Source organism: Marmota monax, unplaced genomic scaffold, assembly GCF_021218885.2.
Source record: "Marmota monax isolate L192 unplaced genomic scaffold, Marmota_monax_Labrador192_F-V1.1 WCK01_AAM20220418_F8-fsc00006, whole genome shotgun sequence".
In the NCBI taxonomy this organism is placed as follows: domain Eukaryota; kingdom Metazoa; phylum Chordata; class Mammalia; order Rodentia; family Sciuridae; genus Marmota; species Marmota monax.
In genome coordinates, this window is record NW_026693712.1 from 10,722,313 (window position 1) to 10,734,986 (window position 12,674).

Genomic DNA, 12,674 nt, shown 5'->3' on the forward strand with positions numbered 1-12,674 from the left:
TAGCAGAATACTGAGAGATCTCATTGTTCATGGAATGTTTATCATGCCACAGGAATCGGCAATAACCTTGGCCAAGCTAGACTTAGAAACGTCTTTCATGGGCTGAGGCTGTAGCTCAGTGACAGAGTGCTTGTTTTGTACATGTAAGGCACTGGGTTCGGTCCTTAGCACCACATAAAAATAAACACAAAATAAAGGCATGCTGTCCATCTACAACTATAAAATTTTCTTTTTTAAAAAGAAAAGGCTTTCATAAAAATGTTATGAGCACCAGTATAATCATATCTTCTAAAGTTCTCTTCTGTAAATTCCATGTAAATGTGAACATCCTTTGAAATCAAAATAATCTCCTCAAGTAAGATATCTTCCCCAAACTCACTTACTTTCTTGCAAGATATTTAATTTAGTCTTTTTCTTGAAGTTTTGGGTCTTTGTGACATTGGAGGTTCAGCCACAATTTCTCAAGTCTGCTCTTTTCTCAGTATCTTGGTACCTGGTTTCAAACCTCAAAGGTAATAAATAACACAACAACAAAAAAGGCACCTGTTCTTCATTTATTCCTCTGTTGCTTCTTTGGAGTGGTAGTTGAAGGATAACCTAAGCTATCATCTGGAAGTGTCTTGAATGAAACAAGAACTTGTTTGAAGATATGAAGGACATATCTGGCATCCAAAGCCATCCGCACTCCTCTGTATGAGGCAGGGCCTGGGGTTGCAAGCAACAGACTGTCTTTCAACAATGGTGTTTGTGAAAGTTGTCATAACAAGGGTCAACAAAACTGATGGTTTAAAATAACAGAAATCCATTATCTCTCCCAGTTCTAGGGCCTTGAAGTCTGCAGTGAAGTTGCACCAAGGCCATGTTCCCTCTGAAAACTTTAGGGGGGGACTCTTCCTTATTTCTTCCTAACTTCTAGTATCCACATTTGATATCTCTTGAGTTGTTGATGTATCACTCCGCATCACTCTGGTCTTCTTCCTTCACAGGGCTATCTTCCTTCTGTGTATAACAGTGTTCATGTCCAAATTTTTCTTTCTATGACAGTGTCAGGGGAATTTGATCAGGGCTTACCCGAATGACCTTTTTTTGACATCCTCTGTAAGGATTCTAGCTCCAAATAAGGTCACATTGCAAGGTACTGAAGGTTGAGACTTCAACATGTTTTTTGAGGCAGGGAGAACACAATTAAATCCATAACACCAGTTTAAGCAAAATGGAATTTATGGGTAAGATATGAAATTGTTTATTTAATTGATGAAAGGAGAAAAGAATGAGAGCCTGAGAAGAAGCAGGACCATAGCTGCCCAAAGGTCCAATGGGCAGGAGCTAATCCCCAGTCCTGCCCAGAGGCTGCTGTGGAATGTGGCCACAACACTGGCTTCCCATCTTTGTCATCTCCATGACACTGAGTCCCAGAAGATGGTCTGATTGGGTTGCTCCTTAGGTAGAAAAGTCAGAATCCCATTATTATTCCCAGTAATACTGCAAAAGAAAAGAGTTAATTCCTAAAGGATTTGAGATACTATTACTAAGAGCAAAGAGAAAGAATATTAAGTAGATCCCCCCACACCCCAAGCAGGAAATGAGGCAAGGGGCAAATTTACAAAAAAAAAAAAAAAAAAAAAAAAGGCATCTTTTTTATCTATTCTAAATCTGTCATTAATTCTATGTTAATAATAAACCTCTAATGACTGTTAATGTCACCATTTAGAAAAGTCAGCTACCCAGCTATATTTGCCTTTCTTATAATAAGAATATGGAGGGAATTCTAGCTTATCGTGATTCTTTCCATTACCAAATGGTCTTTAATTCTAATTTGTGACCATGTTCATTTTGCAATAGAAAACCTGAGCTCCTGAACAAGCCCCTCTCCCATTCTTTTCCCCATTGTTCAGATTCTCTGGTCCCAATCAGCACACCCCACATGGCATGCTGGCCAGGCAACGCTTCCTGCAGGATATAGTCAGCAGCTCCTTGAGACCCTAGAGGGAAGGATAGACTTTGTCCTTCCCAGCTCCAGAAAGATCCAGCTCTCCTGCTCAAACTCTGGGCTCTTTCTAATCCACCCTCTCTCCCCACCCATCCTACCACCACCTCTTCAAAGAATATATCCATTGTTATATTAGTTATGCTTTGAATTAAAAAAAGAAGAGGCGGGAAAAATTAACAAAGTGAACTGCATAAGATTAGGGGCATGTGGGGGTGGCTTATTATTAAATAGTACAAAAATCTTTCATAAAAGGCTTCGTCTCTAGCCTGTCTTTTTGTACTTATTTTACGACTCTTCCAAAGAGAAGTAGTTGATCTACCATAGTCTTGTGCATGTTGGCAAATTCCTTACCATGCCTGGGCATAGAAGGGGTGGTCTCTCAGGGTGAAATATCATGTAGGGGCATAATATCTGGGAGACAGAGATGAGGGCTCTGCGTGAAGCAGATTGCACCTGTACCTGGAAGTAGGAAAAAAGTGCTGTAGAGAGGACGTGGATTCAATAAAGGGTGAGCAGTGAGTCCCAGGAGGATAGGGGTTCTCAATCAATATGTAGAAAATGATGGAGGAGACAATATTTGGAATTTTACATTCTTGGCATCAGAGAAACAATTAGATTGGCTGTCCCAGAAGTAATGCATGTGAATTCTGTTCATGACTCATGGGCCCAAACCAGTCACTTGGTTCCCCCAACTTAAGGCCAGGAAGTGCATGTGCCCCTAAGAAAGACATAGAACATACTTAGCAAACAACAGCAATGACTCCTGTGGTCAAATGCAGACTCCAGGTGGCTCCAACAGGCTCTGATTCAGAAGACTCTTGAGCTCTGCATTTAAAAAAGGCCTCCTCAGGTGAATTCTGATGCAGGGTGAGGAAGGGAGAATAGAGAGGAATCCCTGGACCACAGTTTAAAGAATGCAGACATAGAATACCTCCTCAGTGCAGGCAGGTGATAAGAAGAAGGGAACAATAACTAAACTGTGGAAGCAACCTAGATGCCCTTCAATAGATGAATGGATAAAGAAACCATGGAATATTATTCAGCGGTAGAGCACTCGCCTGGCATGCGCTAGGCCCTGGGTTTGATCCTAAACACCACATAAAAATAAATAAACAAAATAAAGTTTTGTATACAACTAAAAAAATAATTAAAAAGAGAATAAAATTATGGCAGGTGAATGGATGGAGTTGGAGAATATCATGCTAAGCAAAGTAAGTCAATCCCTAAAACCCCAAAGGCCGTGCCAGGCATGGTAGCACATACCTGTAATCCCAGTGGCTTGGGAGGCCAAGGCAGGAGGATAGTGAGTTCAAAGCCAGCCTCAGAAATAGCAAGATTCTAAGCAACTCAGTAAGACACTGTCTCCAAATAAAATACAAAATAGAGCTGGGGATGTGGCTCAGTGGTCTACTGCCCCTGAGTTTAATTCCCAGTACTCAACAAAACAAAACAAAAAACCCAAAGGTTGAATGTTTTCTCTGATAAGTGGATGCTGATCCGTAATAGGGGAGGGTGTGTGGGGAAAATGGGCAAAGGAAAGGGCGAGGAGGGGAAGGGCATGGGGACGGGAAAGATGGTGGAATGAGTTGAACATCATTACCCTAGGTACACGTATGACTGCACATATGGTGTGACTCTACATCATGCACAACCAGAGAAATGAAAAGTTGTGCTCCATTTGTGTACAAAGACTAGAAATGCATTCTGCTGTCATGTACAACTAATTAGAACAAATACAAAAAAATATTTAAAAAAAAGGAAGGGAACAAATTTGACATAGGACAAAGCCTGGGTCCCTCAAATTGTAACCAGAGAAGCTACGATGCCTGGACTTGCAGCCCAGATGGCTGGGCAGAAGCTCCTAAATGCCCAGGCATGAAGGTATCTTTGAAACTGTGCCTGAAACTGAGAAGACCCTCAGATGTGTCACACATCTCCAGATAATGGGTGATCAAGAGGGATGTGGAGCCACTCCAGGTGACCGTTCTCAGATGAGATCTAAAGTATATTTTTATGAACATTGGCCATATGTTAACATATATTATCACATAATTGCTTATTTTATTTCCTCTGTTCTTTTCTCCTTTTTCTCCTCCCTTTTTCCCTTCCTGTACTGTCTGCTCTTTCCTTTATCTCCCATTATTCTCCTTCCTTCCTTCCTTTCTTTCTTCCTTACTTCCTTCCTTCCTTCCTCCCTTCCTTCCTTCCTTCCTTCCTTTCTTTCTTATTTTTATTCTTTGCTTCTGTCTCCAATTCTTCTCGTCTACTATTTCCCCTTCTCTACACCCCCTCTTCCCCTCCCTCTGTCCCCTCTTCTCTCATCTATTCTTCTCCCTACTCCTTCCCTTGCCCATGGCCCCATCCCCTCCATTGTCTCCCCAGGTATTATGCCATCTGCTGCCAGCCTTTGGTTTACAGGAACAAGATGACCCCTCTGCGCATCGCATTAATGCTGGGAGGCTGCTGGGTCATCCCCATGTTTATCTCTTTCCTCCCTATAATGCAAGGCTGGAATAACATTGGCATAGTTGATTTGGTGAGTATCCACACAAACCCCGCAGGTTTACCATCTGATCAAGTTTGCTTGGAATTTTCAATAAATAATACTAAGCTGGGTGAATGCTCAAAGGAAGAATCTGACAGTAGCCTCAAGGACAGTTTGTTTAAAAGCTAACATTTTTGAATGCTTACTGACAGAGTCTCCTCGACTCAACTTTAGTCATGGTCTTCTGAATTTTCTTCACAACTAGTCCTCCAATTTTAGTCTTCATATCCATCTTTACATTGCTGTTTTAGCAAGAATCTTGTTAAGTTGACTTAGCCAGAATCCTCTGCCCTCAATACTGGTCAGGTCCTTCATCCTCCATCATCCATAAGTGACATGTGATCACCCTGGCCTGGCTTCAGGAAGAATCCTGTTATGTTGGTTTAATTAGGATCTCCTTTACCACTGATATTTCCTCTTAGTGATTTTTCCATCCACTGATTCTCACCCACCATGCTTCTTGGCTATAAATTCCAACTTTTCCTTGATATGTTGGTGGAGCACAATCTCTGTCTTCTACTGCACAACTTGATCATGGTGGTCACTGTTGAATTTTCATAGGGGGTATTTTTGGTGATACCTATATTTATAACAACCCTAAAGCATAGTGCTAAAGTGCTGGCTAGTGTTTCCAAGGGCATGAGCACTGTGATGTGAATTATAGGAAAATATGCGTGTGTTAGGTAAACTTTATTCAGGAGATTTATTTATTTATTTATTTTTGGTATTGAGGATTGATTCCCAAGTACTCTACCATTAAGCTACATCCTCCCTGCCTTTTTTTTAAAAAAAAAAAAATTTGTTCTTTTTAGAAATACATTACAATAGGGTGTATTTTGACATGTTATACATACATGGAGTGTAACTTATTCTAATTAGGATCCCATTCTTGTCCCAATTTTTGAGACAAGATCTCACTAAATTGTCAAGGCTGCCCTCAGACGTGCAATCCTCCTGCCTCAGCCTCCCAAGTAGCTGGAATTATAGGCATGTGCCACCATGCCAAATGCCTTAGCACTGTAACAATATCATGAATAATCTTTTCTTTAACCTTGCTATATGCTAAACAGCACACTACTTTACATATAATCCTAACAGCATTGTTTTGGAAATAGTATAATTTTTTCTCCTCTTACGGATAACAAAACCTAGGCTTACAAGGTTAAATAGCCCTCTTGATGCTGCACAAATTGCAACTAGTGGAACAGAAATTCAAGGCTTAGCAGTCAGATCCCTGGGTTTGTCATATGTTCAGAAAAGTCTTTGTCCCACTTCACATTGAGAGTCTATATGGCCTCTACTGACCTGAAGAGGATATTTCATCTGGATGGAGGCTGCCAGGAAATGAAGAGAGCCTTGGGGCAGAAATTGAGAGCACTTAACCCTGAGCCCAGCTCCATCACTGTTCTCAGTGGGAAATGGTGTTTGCCAGGTATAGGAGGACATGTGACCTGTGTGCCAGGCATTTCCCAGCCCTTGTTTATGGATTTATCATAGAAACAGAATCAATTGTGTGTGTGTGTGTGTGTGTGTGTGTGTAAATAGACAGAAACAGTAGAGAGAAACACAGAAAGAGATTTATGATAAAGAATTTGCTCATGTGGTTATGGAGGTTGACAAGTCTCAAGATCCATAGTTAGCAAGTTGGTGACCCAGGAAAGCCAATGCTTCAGTTCAAGATCTAAGGCAGGAAAAAAAAATATGTCCCAGGGTGAAAGCAATAAGGTAGCAGGAGGTTCCTCTTATTCAGCCTTTCTGTTGTATTTGAGCCTTCAACAAATTGCATCGGATTGTATGAGGCTTCATGTCGGGGAGGACTATCTGCTTTATTCAGTCAACCGTTTCAAATGGAAATCTCAGCCAAAAATATCCTCATAGCCAGAATAATATTTTACCAAATGTCTAGGTACTATGTGACCAGTCAAGTTGACACACAAAATGAACCAATTCACTGTGTCTAGATGCTCTTTAAGAGGCCAGCGTCTCTGATGCACCAAAATCCTAATGAAAATCAAAATCCATAGTATTCATCAGCAGGGATATCTATTTCCTCAGGAAGTTTTCAGGCAATCAATTTCAAATCAGTTTTGGGATTCCTTTTAATGAAGGATGGGGAATAGAGAGGACAGATTGAGGGTGAGCTCCAGCTCCACAGGACCCATGGGAGAGGGAACTGCCCCTGCCTCTCTCTACCCCATTCTTAGCTCCTAGTCCTGCCTTTTTCTTTGTCCATGAAAATACACCCATATCAAGGCCTGGACCAGGATTTTCATGTAGTGTGTCAGAATCAGAGTGCTTGGGCTTCTGAAAGAAATACTAGAGGCAGGAAAGTGGAGAAGTAGAAAGAGGATTCAAACAGGAAGAGCATGAGAATATTTTCTAGTATCCCAATCCAGTTCTGTCAAACTGAGTTTTATCATTCTTGGAGAAATGAAATCCAATTTTCCAAAAAATATTGTTATTCCAATAATAAAAACAATAGCAGCCAACAAAAGCTGAATATGTGCTGTGTATCAAAGCCCATGTTAATCACCATTCTTGGGAATCTCACTTGTGCGTCACAACAACAGTATGAAGTAGACACTATTACTGTCCTCGTTTTATAGATCAGGAAATTGAGCCTCAGTGAGGTTAAGTTATTAACCAAAGTCACTGGTAAGAATTGGTGGTGACTATATCTGAGCCCAGGCTTACTGCATTCCAGAGTCTATGCTATTAATTTTTCTGCAACATTTATTCCCTGGTGGAGAAGACCTTTGGAGCATATGCTTTTTGTTCATGGGGAATTTTTGTGAGGGATCAGCATTTTTACTATCCTATGAGGAAGTTCCAAGGGAAATAATTTGGGAAGTGTTTTTTCATTCATGGGAATGAGATAGAGGCACCCCCTATTTACTTCACCTAATCAGTTAAGGGGGCATCTATTTTCTATTAATATGCTTTATATTTATATCTCTCCACTCATATGCACATTGAACCTGCTAAAAGATCCCAATACATATACAACTCATTGTTATTTATAGTAATTACATTTTATAAAGTCACTACATACACTGAATTAGGAAGTACTAAATCTTTGTTCCCAGGGGAAATAGAGGGTTAGATTTCAGCAAGTCACATTTTCATCAACCAATCAATACTCAGCCTTATCTTCCCTTTATATTTATTTAAAGACACCAATTAATTCATATAGTTGATTTATTAACATTGAACTGATGGCTAAGGCACTATAAGTCATGCCTGAATGAAGTTTACCTAACACATGCATGTTTTTCAATAATTCACATCACAGTGTTCATGCACTTGGGAACACTAGACAGCAATTTAGCTTTAGGGCCATTATAAATACAGAAATCACCAAAAATACCCCATATGAAAATGCAAAATATGTGGCAGTAAAGAGCAAAAAGAACACTTGAGAAGTGGAATGAGAAGATAGAACATTGCTGTTTGACTTCAACTGGGAACATGGCTATCAGGCACTCAGATTCTACATTGTTCTGTGCACAAGTGTGTCTGAAAATGAAACACCATACGAACTGATCTTTGGAGACTACAAATAAATTTTAGTGAGCAGGTAAATTTACAAATATGTAATCCATTAATAAAGAACAAGTATACTCACATGTTTAAATCTGCACACACATACATAGAGAGAATGCCCAGGGCAGGAACCTACTCCAAAGACTTACTTTGCTCGGTTGACTCACCTGTTCTTTTAAAGGTAGACTTGTCATAGAATCTCTACTTTATCCCCAAATTGTACAAGTCAGCAACCACACCAACTCAATGCAGTTATTTACATAATGTAAAAGAAGCTCCCTAAAAATTTAAAGCCCCTAAAAATTCACATATTAATAACTTAGACTGTTTCTCCACTATGTTCCTAAACCTAGACCCTACTTAGTAATATTATTTGATTTTTCATCACTAACATTTATTAAGTATTTTAGGCAATATACTAATATTTTTACATGTTAATTTTATCTAATCAACACGTTAATATTCATTTTTAAAAGGAAACCTCATGACTTTGAAATCCAAGTTCACAATATATACCCTATTCGCTCATTTTTCTATTCAGGCAATAGTAATTGAATGCTGACTATATTCTATAGAAAACTGCAAAGTCAGTGGTGAAAAACATTTCAACTCTTATGGCACTTAACATCTAGTGAGGAGAAACTAATATATGTCGGGTTAAATTTTATTTAAAACAAAATTAAATAAAAAATGATGAGTGATAGGAAGATGCTATTATTTTGCACGTGAAATTTACCTCTAATAAACAAAGACCCTTACAAGAGTATTCAAAGGAACAAACAGTAAGGAAGAAAACAGAGACAAATTTCTTGGAAGCCAAATTAATAACATATTAAAATTAAGAAAGGAGAATTAGGTTCCTGCATACAATGGAAACTATCATAACTATAAAACTGAATAAAAGACACTACATTATTACTTTAGATTAAGTAGAGGAGAGTTGAAGGGAGGAGAGGATATGGAGATAAGAAGGATACTAGAATGAAACAGACATTACTACCTTATTACATATAACTGCATGACCAATGTGATTCTACAACATGTACCGTCAGAAAAATGGGAAATTATACCCCATCTATGTATGATATTTTAAAAAGTATAAATGCATTCTACAGTCATGTATAACTAATTAAAACAAATTTTAAAATATTACAATGAAATGAAACACTGTTTGAAGGCATTGGAAAGTAACCAAGGCAAATAAGACTTGAGTAGCTATTATTCCAAATAGAAAAAGAAAATTTTATCAAAAAAGTCTTTATTGATTCATTAATATGGAGATAGAAGGATAGAAGCTGAATAGAAAGCAAGAGCCTTGGGCTTATAGTTGTCTCTCTAAACTGGGAGAATATTTTGGAGATTAAAGGTGCCAATTTACCTGAGATTTCAGTGATTGAAGTTCTAGAGAGGTGAAAACTTCAGAGATATAAATGTGAAATTTTAGTATACATTTTTTTTTCTTGAATCATCTGCTACTACTAAAGTAAGAACCAAAAACAAAGAACAGAAAAAAAGCAACATTACATTTTCATAGGCAATCTGGATAATGGAGTTATTACATAAGAACTTTAAGTAACTGCAGTTAATATAGGTAAACAGAAAAGGAGAAATATGGAGAACTTTACTGGAAGACTAGAATTTACAGGAAAGACAGAAAGAGGCAAAAAGAAAGGACAGAAGGAAGGAAGAAAGGAAAATATAAATTAATTTTGGAACTAAGAAATACAGTGAATGAAGAGTGATGATTTTAATTGTAGATAAAACACAGAAGAATGTACCTAATCTAAACTGGAGTGTAGGTGTGTAGAAACCTCCAGATTGAGGAACATAGAGATAAGTGGATAAAAATCAAAGACAATTATGTCACATGCACACACGCGCACACACACCCACACACACACACACACACACACAGATATTCTCCAGAAGAACAGAGAACAGAAATAATATTCAAAAAAATAGTGGTTAAGACTTTTTCAAAACAGACAAAAAAGCATCAGTCACAGATTCAAGAATTTTCATGAAACCTCAGTAGGTTAAGTTAAAAAAGAGAAAACTATCTAAAAGATACATATTTTCAAAGCTGAAAATTGAAGATGAAAGAATAAACCTCAAAGCAATTAAAGAAAAAAGATAAATTAATTTTAAAGGGAAGTTAAGACTTACAGCTGACCCTGCAATGAAATGATAGCAATGAGAAGGCAATGGAATGATATCTAAAAATGATGAAAAAAATTTGCAATATAGAATTCTATATCCAATGAGAATACTCTTCAAAACTTAAGATGAACTAAAGACATTTTCAAGCAAGCAAAAACAGGGAAATTTTCAGCAGCAAAATATTTTTTAGTCAAAAAATAAAACAACAACAATAAAAAAATAGACAAATATGTCACATAACAGGAAAGAATGCAGAAGTAGGTAGGATAAAAGAATATTGAAAGTTCAGACAACACTAATATTAATGTTTTGTGACTTTTAAAAGCATACATAGAATTAAAATACATGAAAACAATACTATAAAAGGCAGGAATTGGGTAGGAAAATAGAAGTAAGGAGCTTACAATCTTTGCATCGGCAAGGACATGGTAAATGTATTATGTAGAATGAATTAAGTTGTAACATCTAAAACAAAGTAGTGAAAGAATGTATAACTATAACCTAATAGAGGGAGGAATATCAAGGTGATATCTTAAAAATTGATTATTCCAAAAATAACACAAGAGATAAATATAAAGCAGTAAGAGAGTAGACTGAAATCTAAGTCAATCTGTGATTACAGTAAATATTAATGAATAAACTCTTCAAAGAAAAGCTGCTAAAAGATAAAAATTTTTAGACTGAATCAAAACAGAATACATACATATGCTACTTGAAGAGATGCTCATTACATGTAAAGTGACAGAAAGGTTGAAAATAAAATAATGAGAAAATACATGCCATACAAGTACTAATAAAAGATATGGTATAGCCCTACTGTTTGTGGTAAAATTTAAGTAAGTAGCATTACTTGAGATAGAGATATTTCATAATGTTAAAGTCATCAATCGAATAGGCAGACATACTGTCACATAATACATTATAAAACAAGGTTCTAAATATGTACAAAACTAATAAAATTTTATATTTGTGTATCATGTATGTATATATATGCATATGTGTTTTATATATACACATATTAGATGTATGTACACATACATTTTTTCCATGTCTTTATTCATGTATATAATCACAATGGGTGCAGGCTGACCCCAAGCAGGGGAAGGGACACTGAAAGAGGCTCCTTTCAGTAAAGGTCTATTAGTAGAAAAGGTTACTGAGGTAGAGCTGTCAGCAATCCGTGTTCACAGTTGGGAGAAAAGCTTGCAGTCTTAGAAATCTAGTGTCTTACAGTGTCCAGGACAAGTATAAAGGAATGTAATTAATTAATGTAATTTACTAGACTACAAAAAAGAAATGGGGGAAAATCCCCATGACCCATCTCACTACTGCTAACAATGAATTGATAAAATACAATATTCATCCAGGATTAAAAAAATTAAAACCTCATTAAACATAATAATAAAAGGAAACTTCCTCAATTAAACTGTCAAAATTCATATAGAAAATGTCATACCTAGTAGTAAAATACTGAAGGTTTGCTCCCTAAACCTGGAAATAAAACAAGGGTGTCTACAATTACAACTTTTTCTTTCAAAATTATAATAGAGATACTTTGAAGTTCAATAAAGCATGAAAAATGAAATGAAAAGTTAATACTCATGTGCATATTCATGGAGAAAACTGACAAGAATCTAGAGATGAATTATTAGTTAATAACTCATTTAGTCAAGTTGCTGAATGTATAATCAATACACCAGAAGATCTTCACAGAATTCCATATACAAGCAGCAATTTAGGATAAGAATTTTAATATGGTATCATTTATAATTGAATAAAAATTTAAACACTTAAGAGCAAATGAATAAAAATGTACAAGATGTTTATACAGAAAATATAAAATATTACTGAAATAGATTTTAAAAGACTTACATAAAGGGAGGGATTATTGCAAAGATGTTCTGACTCATATTATTATAATTCCAGAAACCAAAATCTTTGAAGATTTCCATGGAAATTGATAAACTATGTCTAGATTTGATATGAAAATACTGAGATATAAAAATTACCAAAGCAGTCTTTAAGATGATGACCCACAGTTCAAAGATTTTAATATGGAGTATCCAAAATTAATAAAGTTACAAATTAAAATGGTATGGTGCACAAAGAGACAAATCAAGAGAACAAAATAGAAGATTCAAGCACGGAGCCATGGATGTTTGATTCCCTGATTTATGACCAGAGACATACTGTGGTGTATCTGGGGAAGGGTGGAATTCTAATCCATGATACTGTGTTAATTGGCTATCCATAAAGTAAAATTTAAATCTTATCTCCTACATCACACCATATTGAAAAACTAATTCCAGGTGGGCTAAAGAAGTCAATGCAAAAACTAGCACAATAATATGCTAAGATATAATATACGAGATGTCTTTAAACAGATATGAGAATATCTTTATACTGAGGTGTAAACAAAGATTTCTAAAATAGGCC

The 12,674-nt window shown here is 36.6% G+C and overlaps 1 protein-coding gene across 1 annotated transcript in view; it reads left to right on the forward strand.

Moving 5' to 3' along the window:
• Htr4 (5-hydroxytryptamine receptor 4) overlaps positions 1–12,674 on the forward strand; it is a 127,052-nt gene that overhangs the window by 89,522 nt on the left and 24,856 nt on the right. The window contains exon 4 of the mRNA XM_046460417.2: positions 4,373–4,526. Within this exon, the coding sequence (XP_046316373.2) occupies positions 4,373–4,526 (154 nt within the window). The remainder of the gene's footprint in view (positions 1–4,372; positions 4,527–12,674) is intronic.